General features: G+C 38.5%; 1 protein-coding gene across 1 annotated transcript; it reads left to right on the forward strand.

Moving 5' to 3' along the window:
• Nucleotides 1-9,773: 9,773 nt before the first annotated feature.
• LOC140547142 (ribosomal protein S6 kinase beta-2-like) lies at nt 9,774-27,182 on the forward strand. The gene is made up of 16 exons (XM_072670719.1): nt 9,774-9,969; nt 15,468-15,522; nt 16,635-16,672; nt 17,085-17,199; nt 17,526-17,594; nt 18,411-18,558; nt 19,495-19,552; nt 19,776-19,876; nt 21,568-21,658; nt 23,017-23,107; nt 23,797-23,904; nt 24,047-24,109; nt 24,375-24,452; nt 24,553-24,660; nt 25,035-25,147; nt 26,377-27,182. The coding sequence occupies exons 2-16, from the start codon at nt 15,469-15,471 to the stop codon at nt 26,534-26,536; spliced, it is 1,395 nt and encodes a 464-aa protein (XP_072526820.1). The 5' UTR covers nt 9,774-9,969; nt 15,468; the 3' UTR covers nt 26,537-27,182.
• The last annotated feature ends 798 nt before the right edge of the window (nt 27,183-27,980 follow it).

Here is a 27,980-nt window from a genome sequence, read left to right on the forward strand (position 1 = left end):
CTTCATGCATGATGAGCAGCAGTTAGACCGTAGGGCCGGTCTAGAGCTGTGAAATTTCACTACATACAAACACAGTTCAGTTTACATTTACCTTCTTTCGAAGACACAGAAATGTACAGTGGAGTGGAGTGACTGTCTAACTGCCTGTTTATCGAGAGACTCAGGAGATCATTAGTTCAAATCCCATCAACACTACAGCCATCCATGGTTAGATGGGAATAAACAGTAAACAAAGTGAGGGGGAGGAGCCACAGACTAAGCATCTCACACAGTCTATAATACGTTTCAAATGGTTCTTTGAGTTGACATGGCTCTGTATAGCACCACTGCCTTTTCTAAACAACCCTATATTAGGAATTAGGAATAGAATAATCCTCACATTGCAGACGAATCCCCTCACCAAACTCCATACGCTTTGCAGGTGAAGCTGCACAGAAGTATGTGGCAAGGTCACTCTCGAACACCCGAAAAATCGTCAGTCCAACAAAGCGGTCGACGACACGGCCCTCAAAATGGGTGTCATTGGAATTCCAAGCCACAGACAAAGCCCCGTCATTTTTCAGCCCCATTACCATCAGTGTTTTCAGCTGGGCATCATCACCCATCCTCAGCCAGTTGATTTCATGATGGTAAGACATGTCACATATCAACGTCACTGATTCTCCAGGCTTAACCTGCTTCTCCTTTAAGCCATTGGACTGCTTCAGTGACAAAACAAGGATCACTGTCGAAGAGAAAAAGATTAGCCATGATTATGTCGATTCAACAACCATAACAGGCCATATCTACAAGCTGTAATTACCTCTAACCACTGACCACTGACATAATGAAGCCTGGCTGGGATAATTACTTGCTAAATACTCATACTCATTTCATCATGCCTTAAGCATCACATCACTTACAGGTCAGCAGCTGTACAACCTATAATTACACTACAGTGCTATGTATGCATGTAATCCTGGCTATTCATCTTGGGCCCCGAATAAACCATATTTGGGCATATCATATCCTTGAAAACACTAAATGCTTAAAGAACCTCCACATACACTATGTGGACAAAAGTATTGGGACACCTGCTCCTTCATTGTTTCTTCTGAAATAAGGAGTATAAAAAAAGACTTTGTCCTGCTTAACTGTCAGTACTGTCCAGGGAAGAAGGCTTTCTGCTAGATTTTGTAGGAGCACTGCTGTAAGGATTTGATTGCATTCAGCAACAAGAGCGTTAGTGAGGTCTGGATGTTGGATGATCATCACCCCGCCTCATCCCAAAAGTACTGGATGGAGCACCACCATCATTCCAGAGAACAGAGTTCTTCCACTGCTCCACAGCTCAATGCTAGGGGGCTTTATACCCCTATAGCCCACGCCAGGCATTAGACAGCATGGTGCTGATAGGTTCATGTTTATCTGCTCCATGTTTATAAGTCCTATTCTTCTGGCAGTACTCTATGTTGCACATCTGTGTCAGCGATCACTGCAACTAAAAGCAGCTGAATGCATTTATTACAAGGGGTGTCCACAAACATATGGTGCAGTATGAGGGTTCTATAGCCTTCTTACAGTTTTTAACTCTTACTCAGAGATCCACTTTTGTTTTTCTTCAAATATCTTACAATTAATGGTTCTTCAGAGAAGCAAGAGATGTGTTGGGAGTAAAGACTCCTGCAGTCTTAAAAATAAAGGTACCACAACCACAAAATGTACCGCCTGTGAGACAGAACAACCACATTAGCATTTTCACTTTTCAGTTTGATTGTTTTTTCAGAAGGTCATTTTTAAGATAAGATAAGATAAGATAAGATAGTCCTTTATTAGTCCCGCAGTGGGGAAATTCACAGTGTAACAGCAGAAAGGGATAGCAGGACACTCAGTTACAAAAATTTAGATAAATAAATAATTTACACTATATACACACAATATAGATAAGAATTTAAAAAAGCAATAAACAATATTATTTACAGTAAAAGACTCTTAATTGCACATGGGGGTGGGATATTGCACATAGTATTCCCTGAACATGAACATGTGTGTGTAGTTAAGTGTGTGTGTATGTGGTTAAGTGTGTGTGTATGTGGTCCGCTGGGAGCACATACACACATTTTTAAAAAGAGTTATGTGAAATTATACTTTTATAAGGATAATAAAATGTTAATATAATGTACAAGCCCTAGAAAAAACATTAAATTGGTATCGTATCATATGATGGTTCTTAAACCTTCAAAATGTTCTTCACACTCTTTTAAAAACATGGCTCCTTAGAGAACTGCTTCTGTAAGTGAGATGTGTGAGTGTGAAGACCCATCTCGAGCTTAAAGATTGTCCACATAGTGAGGTAAAAGGCTTCACAACAACTAAAGGTTTCTCCTACAGTCTTAAAATGGATGGTTCTTCATACTTACTATAGCGTTTTTTTGTTTTTCTAACTAATCAGGAACCTTAATTTTTAAGAGCATATTTGCCCATGTAAAAACTCCATATGGTCGCACTGGTTTACTTGTCTTTTTATTTGACTTAAAGAGCAATGAAATGAGTGTAACTCACCAGTGTAGGACAAAAATGCAGACAGACACATTGTTTTCTCCTGAAATGAGTACAGCAGGCGTTTACTGTGTGAGGCGTGCAGCTTATATGGTGTATGGCTTAACGGAAGTAAAACCACATCACAGAACCCCAGGCTTGTTTTCTGTGTGTGACTCTATTATTGGTATTTCCATTTACCAATAATCAATAATACATTGAAAAAAATATATATACATGGGAAAAGCCGCCAGAAAGTAAGAAATAAGGAAACAATGAGTAATCCTTGCTTGGTCACATGTCTTTTTTAAAAAAAAAAAAAAAAAAAAGGAAATCACACAACAAGCTTTTGTTTCTCCTGTCTCACATCATCTTTGAGGCCTGTTCTGTGAAAGGCCAGTTTTGGGGGCAGTTTCGTAATTGGTTTCATGCACAGCCAAGAATGAAAGCTTGTAGTGGTTGTTCATTACTACACTGCCTGGCCAAAAAAACAAAGCCATACACTCCAATATAACACTCTAATATGCAGCGGCACGGGTCGTCTCCAATGTTTCTAAATTCAGCCATGTCACTCCACTGCTGCGGTCTATTCACTGGCTTCCTGTAGTTGCTGCCTGCATCAGATTCAAAATCCTGACGCTGGTCTACAAAGCCAGGAACTGACCAGCCCCTCCGTACTTGATGACGATGCTCACTGTCTTCAAACCCAGACTGAAGACCCTCCTCTTCTTGGGTGAGAATACTTGGGTGAATAGCAGAGTCCTATGGTCTCCTTATTGACTTGTGTTTAGTAGTGTCTAAACTTAGAGGTATCTTTAAATTTTGAGTCTATTCAAACTTGCTGAGGTTTTTCTTGGGTAAATAGTAAAGCACTTTTGTAAGTCGCTCTGGAGAAGAGCGTCTGCTAAATGCCTTAAATGTAAATGTAAATATTATTATTTAGTCCCAGTCCCTTGAGTCCCCTTCGCATTGTGCATGTGGAAATGCTCTTACGCCTACGATTAAATGTTCTACTGTTGTTTTTCTACTATTTGATTTGTGGTTTGTGATTGCCGATGACGATCATTCAAGATTCCTTCCTCGAAGATGTTTCCCCACTGTCCTTCCACTTTTTAATAATGGGCTGAATAGTTCTTAACCCAATTTTAGTAGTTTCTTTTCCATGACCACAGGATGTGTCTTTCGACACGGTTGCTTAACAAATGAGAAGCTTCTCACTGCATCAGTTAGGGTTAAATAACTGGTTGCCAGCTGAAACATAATCACCCATAAAGTAATTATCCAATGGGAGGCTTTTACCTCTTACCTTTTTTTGTCCAGGCAGTGTACATCTTACAGGTTCCTTTATTAATGGACAACGTAGCTGAATCACACCTCTCTAATGCCCCGATAAATAGTAAATAAATAATCTCCAAAGCTCTCCTCATAGGAGTCTCCAAGACCTCACCAAGACCCATTGACCTGAAATAACTGTATGGTCACTTTCAGCAAGTACCACAGATTTGTAAAACTAATTTTGTAAGTTTTATGAACTTAGCATCCCTCCACAAGTGTGAAAACCATTCTATTACCCAAGTGTGGCCAGGTAGTGTGATGCTAGTGTTACAGGCTTTCTCGCTTTAAGCCAAACTGAAGGTATGGTGAGCTCAATATGTGTGAGCCTGTCTCTTGGCATTCACGGTAGCTGTTTTATGCCTGTCTACATTTGCTGGTTAGCTCTAAGATCTTTCCCTCAGCTTCTTTTAACTTATCGTCCATAGACCTCAACTTGCATTCCCAGTATTGCTTAATTACAAAAAGACACACTTCGCTCATGCTAGAGGCCATAATCTACAGCTGCCTCACACTCAGCAGTAGTTCATTCTCTATCAGCAGAGAAAAAAACTTTTGGATGAAAAGTACTGAATTATCTTTTGCTCATTAATATGTTTCTTCACTGTGTCATTGATTACCTTTTCAACATCAGAATCAGTCCACTGAGGTATTTCAGTCCTCCCCAGGAAAACTACAGAAGAACAATGACACTATTCAGCAGTAACAGACTTCTCCCCATTCGGAGAGGATCCCAGTTACAAATGTTACATTTTAACAGTAACAAAATGAACTTCCCTCAGAAACAGAGCTGGTTTTATCAGTGACTCTCATTTCAGAGAGGCTAACTGTTACTGACTCCTCTGTCTTAAGAAACCAGAATTTCTCTCAGGTTCGAGGCGTGGCGTTTACTCACCAAGAAGGTTTCAGTAGGCCAGCCGGGTCACGGTTAGAAATTCGGCATGCAGGAGCCAGTTTCAGGAGTCAGGAGGCTGGATCTTTAGCGTCGGGGTGTAGTCTAGTCTAGTCCAGTCCAAATAATGCTTAGACTGTCAGGGTTTAAGTACACTACGGGGATTAGGAGGAGGAGATTTGGTTGGCGAAAGAGGGGGGATGGCGGCGAGGGTACCTGTGCAAGGGGAGATTGACAGTCACCAAACTTGGTTGAGTAAATAATCATACAAACAAAAGGGGGGGGGGTCGACTCTCCGCAAAGAGAAATATCCAGACAATAGGAGCAAGATGACCACTTGCTAAGATTCTATATGTCTGAGACCATTAGAAAGTAATGTTAGAAATATATTCATAAAATATTCTCATAAGTGAACTGCTGAAAGTGACTCAGAAAGGATGAGGCGGGTGTTCCGCCTCGTTTCTGTGCAGTACATCCTGAAAACAGCCTACGGGGTTTACAAGAAAGCCTTCGTCGGCCTTATCGTAGGTTAACCTACAGAAAGGCGTTGGCAATTTCGAGAAAAAAAGCTTTTTGAACAATAAACGTTGGGTTTGTGAGGCAGGAAGTTCTGTTCGAAAATCACCAGGGTTTTTTTCAGCGATCCGAATCGGAAAAAAACACTTGTTTGTTTCTCCATCATAACATGAAGAAGATGAGTGGTGTCATTTCCTCTGTTTTCCTATGGACCAGAAACGGGTTGAACCATGACTTGGGAGTTTATAAAATGTCCCTAATAATGCTGAGTGGTCAGGGTTTTTCCTCACACTCTGTCTCTCAAAAAAGAGAAGTAAATGTAGATGAATTTTGAGTCAACTACATTTACTGGGCCGTACTGGCCACATCTGATTTAGCGGAAGAGGTGGCTCAGCGGTTAGAGCTGTGGGCGATTGATGACAGGATTGAGGGTTGTTACTGTTGGGCCCTTAAGCACAGCTCTTCAGCAATGGCTGCCCACTGCTCTGAGTATGTGTGCTCACTGATGGGTTAAAGGCGGAGGCCAAATTCCATCTGTGTCCAAAATCAATGGTGAATATTCATATCTTGTCTTATTCGATGAACCAAACTGGTCAAAATTGTCAAAAAATGACAGTAGTGGGAGCAAGAAAATATTTCCCACTACATTAAATCTTGACTATAAGATTTATAACTTTAAGATGATTTGATATAAAAATTATTATGGAGCCATATGATGCACTTTTATTGTCATGTCACATTACACAGGTGTACAGGTGAGTGAAAAACTCACAGTAGTACAAAAATAATACAAATTTACAAAATAAAAATACTAATATTTACACATTAACTTACACTACACATATACACACATTATACACATTATACACACTCACCTTATACATACAATACTGCACTGGTGAAAGCAGTTAAATGTACAGATTTGATACAATCTGAATGTTTACATTATTTACAAAAGACTGTGGATGGTTATGAATTTAGGTGTAGTGTGGGTGGAGGAAAGTCTTTGTGGGTGCAGTGTGACTGTGCATAGGGTTTCCAGTAGTAAGTGCAGGGTGCAGAGTGTGTTTGTATGGGGAGGAGATACAGTGATGATACAGATGAGGTCCACAGTCCACAAGCTATTGTTCATTCAGAAGCCTGATTGCTTGAGGATAGAAGCTGTTTCTGAAACGACTGGCTCTGGTCTTCAAGCTTCTGTACCTTCGGCCACAGCTGGGCAGCTGTGAGAACAGGGAGTGGCTTGGGTGGGTGGAGTCCTCGATAATCCTCCTTGACTTCCTCAGACAGCAGCTGGTGTATAAATCCAGAAGGTTTGGCAGCTGAACCCCTGAGCTGTGCACACCACCCTCTATAGAGCTTTCCTCTCTTGAACGGTGCAGTTCCCGTACCAGGTGGTGATACAGCCCATCAGAGTACTCTCCACAGTGCAGGTTTAAATATGCTCAGATGCGGACGATTTACAAGCTTATTTACCACCCTGTTATTTTACCTGAAGAATTAAATTTTATGGTGGACTGGTGAAGAAAATAAATTATGAGCTCTACTCTGATTGGCTGGTTTCCAGCACTGCCAGACTCACAAGAGCCACATTACAAGAACTCAAGCTGTGTCTGATACTGTGACCTATTCACTATCCCCACTATCCCTAAATTCCTGTGTAGTGCACTATTATAGGGAACAGAATTCACAAGGTAGCTAGTGAACGATTTCAGACATCTCGTCTTACTCAGAGAAGCTGCACATCAATCTTACTTTAGTATCAGTTTCTATAATCAGATATTTCTGGACTGACTGATTTAGTTTAGTCGAGATTTTTCTTAAAATGATGTTTTATAGTGTTTAATATCTAATAATCCAGTCCTCTGGATTACACTCTCCTCCCTTGCCAATCAGCTCCCAGCACATTTACAACACTGCAGTCTAATCATGACCTGTGTGTGTGTGTGTGTGTGTGTGTGTGTGTGTGTAGTGGTACACACTCTGAACTGATATCTGTGGTTGTTGTGGGTCTACTGGTGTGTAATAGCTGGTTTATAGTGTGTGACTGTGCTGTGTGGGTGATTGGGGTTTCTATAGTGGGTGAATGTGCTGTGTGTGATTGGGGTTTTTATAGAGAGTGTGTGTTAGCATTAGCGTTAGCCTCCACTCGGTTCTGAATGGGTTCTTCAGTGCTGGTATAAGAACAGAGAAAGGCGAGTGAGCGGTTCTCCAGTTCTCCCGCTGGTAAAACAGAGCGTTTCAGTGAGAGTTTTATAAAGGGTCAGATATTATGGTCTGTTTTCAGGTTCTACTGTAAAATAGCTCCACACTGCAGAACCTCAACTCCTTTATTTACCTTCTGAGAACGTCTGCACTGCTGCTGCAGCCGGCTGGGTAATAATGTCCATTAATAGGGCCATGAGGACACCGGATGGCATTCTGAGCACGGAACTGGATTGGGAGCCAGTAAAATATGCCTGGATACACTGGATCAGATCAGGAGATCCTTATTAGACTGCACTGGAAATTTGGCACTACGTTTTACGACACCAGGACCTGAAGTAGCGCTATTGTTCCCAAGACTTAACAGATAGAATTGAAATGATTCTGATTACTATGCATTTGACAATATTATTACTATGCACAGAACCACCTTGGACCCCAGGTTCAACATGCAATGGACTTCTTGCAGTTCACCTACAGAGAGAACGGTGGAGGATACTATGCTGTACTTTCTCCATCAGACCCACTCTCATCTGGACAAGGGGGGCAGCGCTGTGAGAGTCATGTTCTTGATTTTTCAAGCGCCTTTACATCCTGTATATCTGCAATCCTGGACACTACTGAAGCTTTACTTAAATACCAATATAAGCACATGTTTATTCAATATTGTATTTCATCTGCTGGCTTCTCTTACACATTTTTTTATTTATATGTTTTATTACTGCACTGCTTTTCGTCCCTTCCATTAGGTTGCCAATATATATATATATATATATATATATTTACTTTTATTCTATTTATTGTTGTTATTATTGGATTGTATTACTGTGTTGTATTGTGTAACTGCTATTGGATGCTAAATTTCCTTCGGGATCAATAAATTATCTATCAATCTGGCTATCTATCTAGCTGTCTATTAATTCTCAGATCATTTTTTCCCCCTTTCCATTAAACAGAAACGGAGAGGTGCAGAACTACTCCACCTGCTGGCCGCATTAAAATAAATTAATCGCGAATTGTTTGATAACGTCATTTAAAGCTGTTATTTTTGTGTAACAGATCACTTGCCATAATATAATCACTGCAGCTACGAATGAAAAACAATAGATTGAGATTTTGTTTAGCAAAAAAAAAAAAAAAAAAAAGAAAAAGAAAAGACGATTAAACGAACTACAAAACCCATGACGCTGTGAGGCCGCTTCGTGTAAATGCAATGCGGTGACGTAACAGAGCGACAGACTTTTGTAGTCCGTTTTTGAGGGAAGCGCCTGGCCTGACTTATAATCATTTGGATCATTAAAATAAGAGTCAATACTGAATGAGGGCAGCGTTGTGATCAAGATCTTGTAATGTGCAGAACTAGTTTTAAACACAATCGTAATGATTTATTTTTCGCTGTTCAGATTATTACTGATAATTATACAGTTATTAAACATTTCGTCCTATTTAACAGAACATTATTTACTAGATCATGTTTCTGATATCACAGTTAATTTTTAAGACCCATTAGGCACTACAGATAATTACAGCAGTTGCATTATTATTATTATTATTATTATTATTATTATTATTATTATTATTATTATTATTATTATTGTTGTTGTTGTTGTTTTAAGATTTCAATGATTAATTATTAAGATTTGACATTGTTCTGACTGATTTTGCAACGCAGGCACAATATTTTTTGCCATAGAAATAAATAGGGTGCAAAAGGGTGCACTTAGCAACACCTCAGAAACCACCTAAAATACCATAACAGCTAATATAAACACATGATAAAATATTTATTTCAAATGGCTTATTTATTTACTTAAAAAATAAAAAAATATATATATAGTAGAGTTTTATACGGTAAAAATATATTTAATGCAGTAATATATATTTTTTATATTAATTTATAATTTACAACATAAACAATCCTGCCGCTTCTGTTTTTCTCATTTTTTATTATTGTTTTTCTTTTATTATTAAGATTTAAAATATTCATATTAAAAATTGACAATTCAGGCACAATATTTCTTGCCATAGAAATAAATAGGGTGCAAAAGGGTGCACTTAGCAACACCTCAGAAACCACCTAAAATACCATAACAGCTAATATAAACACATGATAAAATATTTATTTTAAATTGTTTATTTATTTATTTTAATAAAAACAACACATTTATAGTAGGGTTTTATCCGGTAAAAATATATTTAATGCAGTAATATTTAAAAAATAAAATAATATAAAATAATTTACAACATAAACAATCCGGCCGCTTCTGTTTTTCTCGCGGTCCGATCTCGTCGCCACCTTCTGACGTCAGCGCGGAGTGTAAGCACGCACCAGCAGCGGGGTCCCAGCAGGAGAGCAGCTCGATGAGGAACCGCTCCCTCTCTCACCTACAGCACCGGACCTTTACTCACACCAGGACCGTAGCTGCGTTCATCAGGAGGGCCGGTCGGGTACGGCGTGTGTGGAGGGATCAGGAGTGAGTTTGGGACGCGGATGAAGGTCCGAGCAGGTAAATAAATAAATAAATAAATGAAGAAGGAGCAGCAGGAATGAAGAAGACACGTCCTCCGCTGGTCAGATCTGTCTAAATGCAGCTTGACGAGCTTTATTTACTCCATTTACTCCATAACCTGGCTCTCACCATCTCACCTCGTTGACATTAGACCTATGAGCAAAGCAGGGTCTGCTGTCTGACGTTGGCTCGCCACATTAAAGCCCACACTGGTCAGCTGTGGAGCTCTTCACCAGCAAGGGGTATGCTTCTGCTGTGGTCTACCAGCAGCCTGGCCAAGTCCACCAGTTTGACCAGGTGGTTGACAAGCATGTCTGGCATGACCATAACCATGGCTTGACCAGGCTAGCTACTCCACCAGTAGTTATTATGGTTAGTATGGGAATGTACATTGGGTGGTACTGACTGACTGAGCTGTCCAACTCAAATGAGGTCAGGTCAGGACCTAAGCTGGTCTACCAGTATAACCAGCTGTTTTATGGATGACCATCTTGGACCATCTGGAAAAACTGGCCTTGAGTCCTGCTGATGTACATGAAAAGGCAGCCAGGCCGCCAGGCCGCTAGGCCGCCAGCCCTCCAATCGCAGCAAGTGTGAGACTTTTCACACGTTTCCACGAGTTCGTTTAGTTTAGCTCGGTTCCTTCACGCCCTAAAGAGGCACTAAAGCACAAGCTATGAGTAAAATCCCATGTCTATAGACGTGCTGGCTGCCCGAAGCTCGGCATACTTCAGGTGTTATAACAGGCTGTAACATGCAGTAGACCGGTCCATCATGACCATTTCAATACCATCATGTTATTGAAGAGGTTCTTCCATCTCCTTTAGCCTGGCTGTTATCTCTCTTCATGCACTTGCTAGATAATGGAGCACATTTGGGATGGGCAGTGGTACAGGGAGGTGGCTATCTCATTCAATAGGCCCAATAGTTGGGTATGGCTGCTGGAACAGTGGTTCCCAACCTGCAGCTCATGATTCCAGCTGTTCTGCTGTTAAAGAGTCTGGGTTAGATGATCAGAGTTACGCTTACTTTGGCTCTCTATGTCTAAAATGAATAGACACTCCAATGGGACGAGGGAAATTCCACTTTCTTAAAAAGGTCTATATAATCCAACATTGAGTCATTTAGAGGGGTTTGGTGTGAAGTGCTTACAGAATGCTTTCTTTACAGTGGTGGTAACAGGAGCCAGGGGTCACATTGTCTACAACATCACTATACACAGTTTATTCACTGTACAAAATGACCAGTAAACCCACAAGTCTTCTGAAAATTATATGTAATGTTAATAATAGTACAACAGAGGCCTCTCACAATAATTATCGTACTACATTTGGACATGATGTCAGTAATGTTTTGCTGACCTCAGTATTGCCCATTGTGTTTCCTTAGTGAAGAGAGACAGTTGATGTGAATGAGCTGGTTTCTCTACTTTGTTTAATATGTTTTATTGTTTTATTTAGGTTTAAATTAGGTAGGATATTTATTTAGTTGTAGTCCAATCGCTACAATACGCTTAATATTTAGAAATTCATTGCTCTTAAAAAAATGGTATATTTTAAAAACAACAACAACAGCAACATTGCAAGAGGGTCCTTTGGCTTTTAAGAGTAGAGGAGGCATATTGGTGCTTTATGGAGTCATTTCTGTAATGTTGTCTGATGTTAAATATGGTCACTGTCCAGCAAAAACCTTCGCCTGCATCTTCGTTTAGACATTTTCACTTTTTTACATAATATGAATCTGTCAGTTGTTCTTTACATTGTGCCTGAATTTCATTATGAACGGACCAATAGAAATGCTTTAGAATCACTTTCTGAAGTCTCTATACATCTCTATACTCTATACATGAATTCTACTAAAAGTTAAGAAGGTTTTTTTTCTACAATTTGGAGAGGTTTTGGTGTGATAGTTGTTTTTATTTTGTTATTAAGCGATTTTACTTCTATTTCAAGACCATTTAATCAGAGAAATTACCATACAGGCATGTGGATGGATCTTATATATATATATATATATATATATATATATATATATTTCAATTCCAATGTCTGAATATTCTTAATAATTAAACATTCAGTGCTCTTTAAAATGGTGTAATTGCATTGTTATAATAGGGTGTAATGCTATTATATTATCATTAAATCTGTTGCATAAAAAGTTAGTTGTTGTGACAGGGCTAGTAAAACACTGAGAAACCTAACACCCTGAATGTACTTCTCTGGCATGAACAGCTTAAAATTAAGTTTTAAACCTAATGTTCTCAACAGTCCTGGACACCAGGTATAGTCTTTATTACCATTTGAGGTGTAGTAAGCTTTGTGGATGCCTAGTTCCATTCACCACCGCTGTAAACAGTTCTGTTTCAGCAAGTTTCTCTAGAATGAAGAATGTTGCAAACGACTCAAAATGACCTTATTTACACCCTAAACATTTTATCTTGAGTGGTTGAATGTAAAAATTGATATATAGGAATTGCCGCCTCTACATACAGCCGTACTAAAGTACTAGCTTTGTCAAGAACCCCACCATTAGAAGTTAATCCCTTTAAAAGCTCATTTAGTTGACACAGATATGGAAAATGATTACATTAACCCCTCAAACTTCATGGATGTCCAGGTCCAAAGGTGTGTTCTTCAGTACATTACAGAAAGAACATTGCAAAACGTTGGGAGTTCATTTTTCTTTCAGTTTTTTTTTTCTTCTGTAAAGTTCACATTTGGGCAATAGAACCTATTTAACTTGTTCTTTAAGTTTTCATGGTTATATATAGACTAATATAATCAATAGCGAATAGTTTATTCTATTTGGATAAATGAGCATCTTCATTTTGATTTTGTCTCCAAGCTTGAACTAGTTAGTGAAACTGCACATAGGCCAGATGTTCTCTCCTGAACGGTTTGACCCTTCGCTTTAGCATACAATACCAACTGGTGGCTTTCATGACAATACCCTGATCAGTGCGCTTTGTCATGAACACAGCACATTGTACTCTAAACATATGACTCAGTGTTTCTCCTGGAAAAGCCTCACAATGGTGGTCCAGCATTATTACACTGCAGGTCTACCGCTATTTTAATGACCCTTTCCATGAACCATAACCCAAGAGTCCCAGAGTCCCTGCAACCAATAATACAGGTCCAGAAGTCAGGACAATGGCTTACACTGTTAATCTCAGCAGTTGTTGTGTTTGGGCTTGTTTGCTTGATTTCATTTTATAGAAAAAAAATCTTTTTAGAGAAACAAGCCCAAAAGGTTCCAAGAGTGGACAATTAGGCCAACAAAGTTGTGAATGATGACTTCAGTTATGATTGGGCTGCCTTGAGCTTTAAATATAAACTAAAAAAAAAAAAATGCATGTATGCACAAGTTATGTTAATTTTTTAATGGCAGATAAGTTGTCTAATCTTCTACAGAGAACACACCACTGTGCATTTGTACCCCCTAAAAAGTCTGTGGACCACCGGCGGGCCAAAAGTATAATCACAAATTTATATTAGCAAACAATAGCCACACCAGTTTGTACAGAAGTCCTTGTAGTTACTGAGTAATACACTAGTCCATCGCAGGATACTGAAATGATCATTTAGAAAATAAATAAAACCAGGCATGCCATGTGTGACGACTATGGTATAATATAAAAGTATTTAAATATGTTGTGTTTTAATGTGGATTATGTAAAATTCAGCACATAAAAATGTGATATGCTCTAAAATGTAATATTTAAATGTGTTGAACTGGGGTCTCCAAACTTTTGCATAAAACTGCATATCATTGTTAAAATGGGCAGGGTGTCTTTTTAGAATACATCAAATATAGCAAAACTGGTTTAAGCGTGCAGATAGATTTGACATTGAAAACCAGTTCTACCAGGGCTTCGATAAGTTTGCGGTCACCTCAGTCTGCTGCCTGTAAGCGGTCAGTCTCTGGTGTTTACCCCAAATGTAGTTGATCAGCCAAAACAAGTTTCCTTGCTTCTTTGGTTTTGCACTGGAGCTACAAGGCCGAATAAGTACTGGACGTCTGGGTTTCAGTAATCATTGTCATGTGAGCTGCATGACTGTATCTCTGTATCTGTATGCTTATGTGGTTTCTGGTGATGAGTGTCCTACAGTAGCCTCGTAGATGCAGTAAAGAACTAAACAAGCAAATATCAGACAGCAAACATGTCTAGGTTGCCTACATCTGGAGTAAGGGAGAGGAATTGTGTAAATGCAACTTTTTCGCAACACTTTCTCTTGTCTAGTCTCTCAGCCAATTGGCAGCTGATCGACTCGGTCGCTAAGTTAAGGTTGTGACCTTAGATAATGCAACTGGGTGATCTGGACAGCTTGTTTAAAGAGCAAACATGGCGTCAGCCCATTCATAGGGGGCCACCGCTGAATGGAAGTGTAAAAACTGCTGTTTCCTGTCTCTTGATACTTAGCGTTGCTTCTAATGGAGCTTAATTCACTTCAAATATCATCATGCATTGTAGCTGTCACGTAATAAACCTTCTAACAAACCTTCTAAACCTTCTTCTTGACAATTTTGCACAATAAGGAAAAAACCTTCTTAACTTTTAATGGGCGTCAAGATTTTTGGGGGTCATTTTAGGGCATTTCTATTGGTCCTTTAATCTGACACAATGTGTTATGCGTTTACATGCACACAGTAATCCAATCCAGATAAATCCGGATTTCTGCAGGTATCAGACTGCTGATGTAAACAGCATACTCCGCTCATAGGAAAGCACAGAGTCACCAGCTTTGAGCTTTAAGAGTAGTGAGGGGAGTGACTGCTATCTACCCACCTGGAGAAAGCAACTGTGCTCTCTCAGACTCTGGCACTGATGACAAAGCATCCTCATTAATAAAGGGTCATGGTTTGGGATATGCACTTGCGGCCCCTGGCCATAGTGGCAGCACATTAGATCGCTAAGCCACTCTGAGCCCTGCAGCTATTGGATTAATAAGTGCATGTAAATGCAGTCAGTATTAAGAACAACTGATTTACAAGATTTCACCTATTTGACTTATTATAATAAGTAAAAAACATAAGAAAATGGAGATCCAGCAACAATAATCTTCTTAACCTACAAATTGCTTGAAATTCATATATAAAGTGGTTCTTCATATAAAATGTGTTCTCTGCAACTTCAGACATTTAACATCGTTACTAAGAAGCTTTCAAATGAGTTCAGAATAGTTACAAAATATTAATAAATATCCAGAATAAGCATCCAGAATATCTCATATTCCACCTGTGGTGATCAAATATTGAGGTGGATAACTAAAACAATATTGTTAGTAAACAGTTATAGTATATTATTTAGCTTTTAATAACTTCAGGTTACTCTAAAACCACCTAGTTACAAAGATTTTACAGCATCTCCTAGTTCTGAGCTTCTAGTGTTGTGGTGGATGTGTCAGTGTCAAAATTCCATGTTGTCGATAATCACAGATAGGTGTGTTACCTAAAATATTTTTGCTTTTCTTAACACCTGTCTGTGTCCGTAGGATGGCGGGGGTGTTTGACATTGACCTAGAGTCGGAGGACGTAAGCGATGCGGAGGTGAGAGAGGAGTGTGGATGGAGAGAAAATGTGACTCAAATATTTAAGAGCCTTCTTGCCAGTTCCATGAATAACATTTTTGGCCCTTAAAACACACATCTAACATATCTTAACGGCAGCTTCTAGCAATTTGACATGTCAGGAAACCAGTATGTTGCAATGGAGGTTGCATTCACACTAAAGGAAACTGCTGTAAATTACTCACCTTAAGAATGTTCACCACTTATTATTACTTTTTTTTTTTTTGCCTGTGATATAAAAAATATACACAGCTTTATTTGTAAAAGTTGTGCTGTTTGAGATTAAGTGACATGTTAAATGTAAGTGTTGGTCGGTATAGTAAGCAAAATGGCTTTATTTGCATGGAAAAGGCCTTTTAATATCAGTTAGGTTTCCTACCCTGCTGCACTGTAATCCTGTCCACTGTACTGAACTGAAATCTGGGGATAAGCAGACTTCTCTGGTTAGTCTAATATTGTTAAATTGTGTTGTTGTAATATCAATATATGACTGGTTAATCCTGTCCACTGCACGAAACCACAATCCTGAGATAAGCAGACTTTACTCATTAGTTTAATTTTGTTGCATTGGGCTTTTGTAATATCATTATATGACTGGCTAATCTTGTCCATTGTACGAAACCACAATAGAATTTAAGTACTTTATTGATCCCACAGGAAATCGCAGCGTTGCAGAAGCGAGACATTTAATTGCACATAAACAAACACACATAATATATATGAAAACATTTTTTTTAAATGTTGTCTTGTGACTTTTTTGATGCAAGATTTTATTTACACCGAGCTGAACAGTGTAATTTAGTACTGTCCCTACTGTAGTACAGTTATCCTGGGACTTTTGACCATTGTCAATTGTGTAGTAGTAGTTATAGTATTATATGACTAGGTGTAGATATGATATTAGAGCATGAGATATTAGAACATAATACTGCCACACTGCTGATTCTCCTCAGTGAAAAAAGGCCATTGGAAGCCACCAATGTCGGCAAATAACTCTATTATTGACTCTTACCAAAAGTATAATTTAACAATAAGCCATTTTTTTCTTTTTTTGTCATTTAAGTTTTATCTACAGTTTTTCTTTCTTTATAGGATGAAGTTTGTGACTTTACAGTGGCAGAAACTGAGCCGTATGTATTCCTGTCTGTTGTATTTTTTTCCAGTCTTGGTGTACAATCAAATGAAAGTGTTTGGACGCCCCTATTAAAGTGAAAATAAGTTGAGCAAATAAACGTATATATAACATTTGCCTGAATAATTCCTTTGAAAAAAAATATGTCAGACTCTTTTTACAAGCCACATTTTATGCTGCCCTTTATTCAATATGTTATGTACAGCAAATTAGCCATAATTGTACATTAAATAACTTTTTTTTACACTAAAATATCAACAAAAACATGAAGTTTGACCAGTGGTGCCCAAACTTTTGCATATCACTGTATTTATTGTAAAATTCAGACTAAATTATCTGAATATATGTAAATATATACATAACAAGAGATGAACAGAAATGTGACTACTTCTGAAATGTCTGTTTACCAGTTTAGAGACTGAGGAGGTGGAGCTCACTAGTGAGAGTGTGAACAGAGACAGCGAGAGAGTGGGACCAGACTGCTTTGAGTTACTCACAGTGTTGGGCAAAGGAGGCTATGGCAAGGTGTGTGTTTGTATGATTATTGTTTGTAATACAGCAAAAAAAACTGTTTGCCTTATCTGAGGTTATAAATGAGGAGGATTGTTTATTATAGTGTGCATTATGTGTCCAAACACGAGAATCTGACCAATATTACGGTTAGTTGATAACATGAACCAGTATTGACCAATAGTAACACAGATTATCTAATAATATTAACTTTTTAGTAATATTAACCTATTTTAGGGACTTTCTGAGGTTTAGTCTCTTAAAATCAGTATTTGCCAGGTAGCTTAGACATATTTCAGGACTTGCTGTACACTGTAAAATAAATCCCTTCTGTTGTTCAGGTCTTCCAGGTTCGGAAAGTGCAAGGAAGTCAGATGGGTAAAATATTTGCCATGAAGGTTCTGAAAAAGGTAGGTTTTTCCATTCTGATAACAGTTAAATGTTTTGGTTAATCTATAAACTACTATATTAGGTTATTTTATTAATTCGGCCATTATCTGTATGACAAAGTTTCATATTTATAAAAACAATAAATAAACTATGTCTCCCCCTACACTTTCTGTTGTGTACTGCAGTCTGTCAGAATGACTACATGCAGTCGGTCAGTGTTTTTTTTTTTTTAAGTACTGCTGATCTCCACAATATGCCATTGTCATATTTATCACTTCTAATCAGCATCATCAGTGACTAGATAATCTTATTGACTAAATATTTGCAATCCTGTGTAGCAGTCAGTTAGGGACGGGCGATATGGTAAAAAATATTATATCACAGGGCTCTGAGTGGCTCAGTGGTCTAAGTACGAATCCCGAGCCATGTCGCTATGCCATCTGCAGCTTGAGGCAGAGAGAGCACAATTGGCCATACTCTCTCTGGGTAAGTATTTGGCATCACTCTTAAGCAACGTTTGCTGCCACAGGTGTTTGTTAGCTGGTGTGGTGGAGCTGGGGACCCGGCGCATTCCTCTGATTTTGTCGGCTACATCGGCAGCAGTTTGAAAAGAGGTGCTGGCTGACTTTGCGTGTATTAGGAGAGACATTTAAAGACAATATCATGATACACAATATTCATTGCAATATTTTGACATGCCGAGTAAATTTCAATAAAATATCATCATATCGCCCACCTCTACATTCAGTCCAGTCCTACTGAGAGATATAAGGGCAAAGATCACGTATTGTCTGCCTGTGTTGCCTACACACACTAACATTTCGTTTCATTTTTAGGCTAAAATAGTACGCAATGCGAAAGACACAGCGCACACTCGTGCGGAGCGAGAGATTTTGGAAACTGTTCGTCATCCCTTCATCGTAGACCTGTGGTATGCCTTCCAGACAGGTGGCAAACTTTACCTCATACTGGAGTGTCTGAGTGGTGAGTGATCAGAGCTGGGTTTGGTGATCCACTAAGTATAGTAAAGAACAGTACACTGTTAAGTAAACAGTGGATCAGAGCACATGCTTTCATGTCTTTGCTGATCCGACACACTTGATTATACAGGTGATAAATTATAAAAGCTGGCTGTGAATAATGTATGTGAATAGAATATTAATGTAACAGTTGATTAGTTGCATATATAACTGTACTTAATAATGTAATGGCATTTAATTAGTGTTGCAAAACAACACTAATTACGTCTCTGGTTTAAGCTGTGGCTAATACACTCCAATGTGATAGACTGTGATAGACTGTGATAGATACACAATATGGACAAAGGTTTTGGGACACCTGCTTCATAACCAAAATCAAAGGTATTAAAAAAGAGTTTGTCCTGCTTTTTTGGAGTAACTGGCTCTGCTGTTCAGGGAAAAAGGTTTTCTATTAGATTGTGGATTAGCATTGCTGTAAGGATTTAATGGCATTTAGCAACAACAGCATTAGTGAGTTCACCTCATCCCCAACTCCCCAAACTATCCTTGAAGTACTGGATGGAGCACCACCATCCATCATTCCAGAGAACACTGCAGTTCCACTGCTTCACAGATCAATGCTGGGGGGCTTTATACCCCTGTAGCCCACACCTAGCATGGTTCATGCTCCTCTGTTCCAGAGAGTCCTATTCCTTTGGCAGTACTTCTCTACAGGCACAAGACAAGCTGTGTGTCTCTGTATATTTTCATCTCTGTGTCAGCAATGGTTGCAACTTAAAGTAGCTGAATGCATTCATTAGAAGGGCTGTCTACAAACTTGTGAGCATATAGTGGTGACGCAATATGGTGTTAGTGGCGGTATATTATGCGATCCTTCTTGTCTTTACCCTGTCCCTCAGATGTTGTGAGAGTGTTTTTCGATACCCATTCAAATAAACAGGTGGCGAGCTGTTTATGCAACTAGAGAAGGAGGGAATCTTCATGGAAGACACAGCCTGGTAAGAAATGGCACCTAAGACAATAATGCAACAATACTGAGATACATTAGAGCAGATGCAGAATTTCCATAGTGAAGAAAGTAGTTAAGATCTTGTGAGCTAGTCTGAAGAACAAAGCTTGGTTCCAGGCATCTCCTGGATGCCCCCAGCCAGCACTGCGTGAATGTGTCACTAATGGCCTCTGATGCCGTTATTGGACTTTGTGGTTGTGCTTTCTTTGCAGTTTTTATCTGGCTGAGATAACCTTAGCATTGGGACACCTCCACTCCAACGGGATCATCTACAGAGACCTGAAGCCAGAGAACATCATGCTCAATCACGAAGGTGTGTGTGTGTGTGTGTGAGTGTAAAAACCTGTATTTACACCTACCCAAACCAGTTCGGCTGACTGAGTCACTGAGACTGAAATTGGCATGCAAATAAAGCTGTTGGCCAATGCCAGTGTTTGTTCAAACACCAGCTAAAGCTGGCTGGAACATCTTGTTTGAGGCAAATGACTGAAAGTTCTTTGAGACAAGAGCATTAGATGTTTTAAACCAGGGAAGCTTCCACATACCAAAAAATAGAACTGGTTTCTTAATGCTGTGTAGAGTCATCAGGCATTGTATTGTCTAAGGCATGATTCTGCCAAACCCTGATAACACCAACACCCTAATAAAAGCCAAAAACTAGGGACACTAGAAAACTAGGAATTAGCACCTTGACCATTTTGCTGTTTGAACATCTACAATTTTAAATGGATACTTTTCACATAGCCCAACAAAGGGATGATTATATTAAATAAGCTGACCTGCACACATCTTAGACTGTCGCTCATTTTTTTAAACTCATTGTAAGTTGTTGTTATTGAATATATTAATTATTTGTGTTGAATGTATTAAATTCAATAGCCATTATACTAAATATTACATAGAAATACACTGTAACCGTTTCTCTTAACTTGATATAACATCAGTAACATCAGTTGCTTATATTTTGATGTTTTCTGCAGTTCTGGATCACTAATACATGCTAATACAGTACGGTGACACAGCTGAATGCTGCACCAGCATGCTATATAGACATTTAGTGTGCTGCAGCAGAGAGTCCTGGATTTTACAACATTTTGAATGGGAATTTCCCATTAAGCCTGTGTATTGGCAAGAACCTGGCCATGTGCTACATATCACAATACAGGGGTTATGATTTAGCATATGGCGATATATTGCATTATTATTATTATTTATTTTAGTTAAACATTCATAGTATAAAAAAACCCCACAACATTATAATAATAAAATCTGAGTAAAAAAGGTTTACTTTTTATCCAGTCAAAAGTTCAGATCCAGTAGAATCTGAAGACTGCTATCTGCTGCTATCTAGTGGTCAGGGCTTAAAGACAACACTAATTAACCACTGTCTGCCACCAATCTTTCCATTCATTAAAGGTCAATACTGTGTTTTTGAGGATCGATACAGTATTGTAAAAAAAATAATATTGCAATACTTTTATATTTTTTACACTCCTGTTATCAGTCCAAAAAGTATTATTGTTGGTTTAAGGTACTAGTATTGTTACTTGTATACATCAGAAATAAATGTAAAGCATTCATTCACACTGGAAATAAATATAAATTAATCATAAATCTATAAAACATAAATGTTTAGAGATGGTAGAAGTTGTAAGATGTAGCACATGTAGTGTAGTGGTTTCACTGTATCCTTAAACATACTTCTGCATTATGGTGCTCCAGCCCTGCACCCATCTAATAACATTACAGATCCACCGACAGATCCAGCACAGAACCTTAGTAGTGGTAGTTCCAGTACCCTTTAGTTGGAATAGCCACGGCCATCCCTACTGAGAACCGCTTACTGCTGTAAATCCAGTTCTGCATATTGGGTCATTCACACCCAGTCCGTTTGACCGTAGCCCTGTCAGTACCATAACTTCAGTGATATATTTATAAGCACAAGTGTTATACACAATGTGCCTGCTCTATTTAAAGCTGACACACTATCTTCCCTTCCTTCAGGCCACATTAAGCTGACTGACTTCGGCCTGTGCAAAGAATCCATCCACGATGGCAGCGTCACGCACACGTTCTGCGGCACCATCGAGTACATGTGAGTAACTAGAAGCGTGTCGTGTTACCGTGTGAAACACGGCGGAGCAGTAATGAGAACCTAGCCTGTTCCAGTGCTGTGTGACCTAGGCTGAACCCACCTGAGTGGAAAACAGTTCAACTTAATGAGGACAATTAGAAATAGATTGGGTTTTTAGGGGTGATTGAGTCCAGTGGTTTTAAAGTGGAGCTGACCCTTCAGCTGTGATCTCACTCTGTCCTGCTTGTCTGGTACATTTCGGTAGTTGTAGTAATGCATTATAACCATGTAATCAGTGTTTATATATAAGAGAAGTGTGACCCACACTTTGTTTTGATGGTCGCTCTAATTGCTTACCTGCAGATGCTCTAGCTGTTAACGACCTATTGGTGAAAGTAGCAACGGATTAGAGTTAGGCTTATCTAAAAAAAAGAATCTTACAGAATCTTACAAAGAATAATCAATAAAAAGTTCATAAAAATTGGCCTCATTAACCAGCTGTTCTTAGGGAGAAATTTCAGTAACACTGGTTCTGCGTATGCTATGCGTAGATTTGACGCAGAAGCATAAATTGTCCTTAAGAAAAGTGCAAGGCAATCTCAAGGGTAAAAATATATTGATGGGTTTTCTCTGATTGATCTTAGAAATTGAATTTTGTAAGATTTTTTTTTTTTTTGAAGAATAACAATTTTACAGTTTTATTCATGTAAAAATCATAAGACAATTTTGTAAATATGGCCCTTACTTTTAATACTTTAATACCTTTGTTAAATGTCAATTCAATACAAGTTAAGCATCTGTTATGCAGTGAACCATTATTTTTAGAGTATTACAGAATTGGGGTCCAATCTACAGTTTGTAAGAATAATTACTGCACAATTACTAAACAATATTTATTATTTATTAATACAGTTCAGCAAATACAAACAGACTGCAGTAGTAGAGTAGACTAGATGTCCACTAGTCCAGATTTACTGCCTGCGTTATAAACCTATTCTAATTTGTGCCCAAGTTTTGAATACAACCAGGATTAACAGCTTTACAGCTTTAAAGAACAAGCTTTAGAGAGCAACACAGTTTGGATGTTTAACCCTTTAATCTGCTAACCTAATATTCAGTGTTTGTTTTTAAGATTATCTTAAAATTAACTTAAATTATTAAGTATTAGTTCTACTACTTTAAATTATTCAGGAACTATTCAGTATCTACTTTGGAACTAATGATTTATGATAGGAATTCAGGTGTGGTTATTGCAGATTGTGAGGTTAATATTCATATATCCTCAATTTAATGGTGTTTTTTTGCAGCAAGTTGCAAGTTAAAAGGTGATGCCACATGTAACTGCAGGTGACTGCAAGTGCATCCATCTTTTGTTCCAGGGCTCCAGAGATTCTGAATCGTTCAGGACACAACAGATCAGTGGACTGGTGGAGTCTGGGAGCTCTAATGTATGACATGATGACCGGCTCGGTAAGAAACAGACAGACTTATAATCTGAAGTAATTTCTACTACTAAGAATTGCTTGGAAGATGAAGACATCTGTGGCCCTTAGAATCCCAAGAGTTATTGTTCTTTTGCCGTACATTTGTCTTGCATTAATTGTTATACACACATATAAATTCTGTGAATTATGTGGACACTTGGAATCTGTGTTTTTGGTCACAGAAAATGTGTAAAACTATTATAATATGCCTGTCATATCTGTCATATATTTTTAGGACGAGTAACACTTTTTACATAGTATCAGTAACACATCAGCAACATCAGCAGCGGTGAAGCATAATATGTTCTGTTGATGCTTTACCGATATTCAGTAGATTTACTGTTGATCTGTTACATCAAGTAGACTTAATATGTTACCTCCATTAAATGAAACCTAACCCAGTCTTACCCAAAACCCTAACCTAAATCTAACCTTAACCTCAGCCCAAAACCTAACTCTAACCCTCTTCCTGATGTTGAGATGGTCTGTATTAGACCTGTTAGATGTTACATGTGCCAGATCATGGGCCATGATTTGTTTACTGTCTGGGTCTCTATTTGTACATAAAAACGCAATAAAAATTGGACAAATTTTTTAATTGAAGAATAATCGAAGAGTGAATTTCTCTACAAAGGAAAATGTACCCACCTTCCTTTTTCCATTTTTTTTCTTCAGCCTCCATTTACGGCAGAAAACAGGAAGAAGACCATCGATAAAATCCTGAAGTGTAAAATCTGCCTTCCTCCGTACCTCACACCTGATGCTAGAGACTTGATCAAAAAGGTAAGACTGCCAGGTGCCTTACTTTTGCTCTTGGTTTGTCTATATCACTTGTTACAGTGTTGACATTTTCAGTCTAAACGTAGTCATTTCATCCTCAGCTCTCTTTCATAATCCCCTCATTGTTTACATTTGTTTTCCTCAGCTTTTAAAGAAGAACTCTCCCCAAAGACTGGGCTCTGGTAAGGGTGACTGTGCAGATATACAGGTAAATGATCCCTAAGATAAGATAAGATAAGATAATCCTTTATTAGTCCCGCAGTGGGGAAATTCTCAGTGTCACAGCAGAAAGGGATAGCAAGACACTTAGTTTTTACAATACTGTATCGATCCTCAAAAACACAGTATCTCTATAGAGACTCTCTACATATAATACGCTCTCTCTATATAAAAATGCCCAGTGTATATGTGTATATGATCTGCAGTCATATGTATGTAGCAGATTACAGGCAGTTTTCCTTTCCCTCTTGCAGAAGCATCCCTTCTTCCGGCTCATCAACTGGGACGACCTGCTGAATAAGCGCTTGGAGCCGCCCTACAGGCCTTCGCTGGTACTGCTACCCCTTCATAGTTTTAGTCTATTTTCTCTCTTTGCTTTTCCATTATTGGTACAGTCTACTGGATCACACACCTCCCTCCATATATCTGCAGCAATCAGATGAAGATGTCAGTCAGTTTGACAGTCGCTTCACCAGACAGACTCCAGTGGACAGTCCTGATGACACCACTCTGAGTGGCAGTGCTGACCATGCTTTTGCTGTGAGTATGTTATGTGTATGTGTATAAATGACGGAGGGTGGTTAATCATTTGCCCGTGGGGCAGCACTGTTATTCAGCTAGGAGACACTGAGTATGCAAAAAGTCCATTCTTTGTATATTTTCCCTACGGCGGCTATACACATCCTACAAAGTTAGTGGTTTCTGAGATGCCACCACACTGAGAAGCTACAGCACACATTATGCACATCAATTAGAAGATCACCATTCAAAATAGGCTGCCTTGAAAGGTTTCTGTCTTGCATGCTTATTCTACCGGCTTAACATTAAATTAAGCTAAAACATTGTGTGTGTGTGTGTGTGTGTGTGTGTGTGTGTGTGTGTGTGTGTGTGTGTGTGTGAATGTGTTTGTATAGGGCTTCACCTATGTGGCCCCCTCAGTGCTGGAGAGTCTTAAAGAGGGGTTTTCTGTAGAGCCACGAGTGCGTCCTGTTCGCAGACTCAACAGCAGTCCACGCACACCTATCAGGTTTGATACGCAGCCTTTAGGCCTGTCCACATGTTTTACAGAAGATATACAGTTACTGGCTCTAGCCCAACTGCTGCTGCACAATTTATCTGCCCCTCCTTTACCATATCCATCAGTGGAAAATATATATTTTTTAAAAATGGCCTATATATTTCTCATGACATTTGAGCCCCATTGGACCACACTGCGACCTACCTGTGTGAATTTGGTTCTGTTTAGATGTTTTCTACCCACCATTTGTGTGAGTCATCCTCTAGCAGCTCATCATTCTGACCACAGAGCCACTCTTGACTCTTGGTTGGACAGTTTGCGGGAAACCCTGCAACAGCATTATGTCTGATTCAGTGCCACACACACACCGTCTGGTCAGCAGTGGCTCTTTGGGTGCTGATTAGGTGTGCAGCAGTAGATGGACTACAAGCAGTAATCTGTGGTAGGTGTACCTGATTGAATGGATAGTCAATGTACGTAGTTTTTCTTTCCTGTATTGTAAAGTTTGTCTTAGTGTAAGAACCTACCAGGATATTTGCCTTGACCTCATATTTGACCAATAAAATGAGTCGATTTTGATTCCCAGAAGTCAGGGTGGTCAGGAAACCAGCTGTGAGATTCCATCATATGTAGCATTATAGTAGTAGTACAGTGGCATTAAAATGAAAAGACTATCAGTGAGGCTGATCCGATTCTTCCTTATTTCATTTAATGAAGAAGCTTTGGAAAGCTTCAACACTTACTTAGTAAAGTATAGAGGAAAGTGAATAATGTATAGTAGTTAAACTATTATAAATAATAGTAGTTACTGGCTAAATTATAGTGGTTAGTGAATAAATTATAGTAGTTGGTGAATAAATAATAGTAGTTACTGGCTAAATTATAGTAGTTAGTAAATAAATAATGGAGATAATAACTGGAGACATTATGGTAGTTGCTTAATAGGTAGTAGTTGATGAATAAATTATAGTAGTTACTAAACAAATAGTAGTTCCTGAATAAATCGTTTCTGAAATCAGTCATTTTAGTAGTTAGTGAATAAATTATATTAATTATTTAATTGTTTAAAGTAGTTACTGAATAATTTGTAGTAAGTGAATAAATTAGTATTATTCTAATTCAGAATTCAGAAAAGCTTTAATTCACAATTTGATTCTATGGCATCACATCAAACAATATTTTATACTGAAGGTGAAGTATACAGCTTGAATTTTTATACAGTATTTCTCTCTTTCTAGCCCTCTGAAGTTTTCTCTTGCTGAGCCTTTTAAGAGCAGTATTGACCGAGAGGAGGAGCCTCCTGTTCAGGCCTCGGCCAGACCTCTTGAGAACTGTGCCACACAGCCAATCAGAACGCCCGGACGTAACAAGAAACAAAAAGGCCATCGTGGCAAATGAAACAGTAATTTCTGCGACCAGCGAGTATCAAAAGGGATTATTATGTACACACATTGCCACTCAGTGTCTCTCTCTCTCTCTCTCTCTCTCTCTCTCTCTCTCTCTCTCTCTTTCTCTCTTTCTCATGAAAGAACCATTGCTGCCGCCAAAACCAAAGCATCATGACACTCTAATTGAAAAAGTAACTGCACTGAATGTGATGGTTGGTTGAATGGTGTTGTATTGTACTCAAAGCTGACTGCAGTGCATTTCTTTCTGATAGTCTTTTCTACAGTATTTAGTCATTATGAGGGAAAAAAGGACAATTAACTAACAGATCACTGTATTTTTAGTCATGGAAACTCCATACCTCTCAGATCCTGTGTTGACTCATCTGCTCTGTCGGCCCTAAAGGGCAGCATTTCAGCTACTTTTTGTCTTGTGTAAAACCCTCCCGTCTTTACTGCAGGCTATTTTATCTATGAACATAAGAGACTTATATATTATTACTAAAATCAGATTCAAATGTATTAATTGTTCCTGTTTGCTGATAATATGTATTGTATTACTTTGAGATTTCTTTACTTGATTATTTTATCTATTTAATTTCGGTGACATTTAGAGTTGCTCCTTCAGAAAATAAATATATCCAAGAAAATCCAAGATATTTCAGAGACAGTTGTGAGAATTGTTATTCTTAGTCCTAATCCTAATCCTTATTCTTGAGTCTTTTCATGAAAAACCCTCTTTTTTTTTTAGGTGTATTTTTATTAAACTGTTACACATTGCCACATTGTTTCCAGACAGGAATCCGGCCTAGTGCGCAACAGCATTTTAAATGGAGGTTTTCATTTAAAGGAGAACATAGTCCAGGCTTAATCTTAATCCAGAGGGCCGATCCATTGTGTATCTTTAAGAGAACAAGAGATATAGTTGAGAAATAGGTTTACAAGCTTCACCATGCTAACCTAATGGCCTACTACACCAGGCTGCTAGTATCAACCTACACTCTTAAAGGTGCTACAAAGGGTTCTTTGAACAGTTTGGGTTTCCTAAAGAACCATTTTTGTAAAAGAGATACATGTATAAAAAACCCTTTGAAGGTTTAAAGAAGTCAATGTCATTGTTCTTTATCTTTTTAAAGGTTCTTTGTGCCCTGAGCTTGTTTGCCAAAATGATTCTCAGATGGCATCCCTAAAAGAACCCAAAGTTCAAATACCACCTTTATTTATTAAATTAGTAATACAGTAATACAGTATACTTTTAACTAATTAACAGTTATTACATGGACAAAAGTATTGGGACACTAGCTTGTTTAGTATTTCTTTAGAAATCAAGAGTATTACAAAAAGAGTCTATCCTGCTTTTGTTGGAGTAACTACCTCGACTGTCTAAGAATTTATTGCATTCAGTGACAAGAGCATAGGTAAAGTTAGAATGTTGGATGATCACCACCCCACCTCTT

Source organism: Salminus brasiliensis, chromosome 24 (genome assembly GCF_030463535.1).
Source record: "Salminus brasiliensis chromosome 24, fSalBra1.hap2, whole genome shotgun sequence".
Taxonomy (NCBI): Eukaryota; Metazoa; Chordata; class Actinopteri; order Characiformes; family Bryconidae; genus Salminus; species Salminus brasiliensis.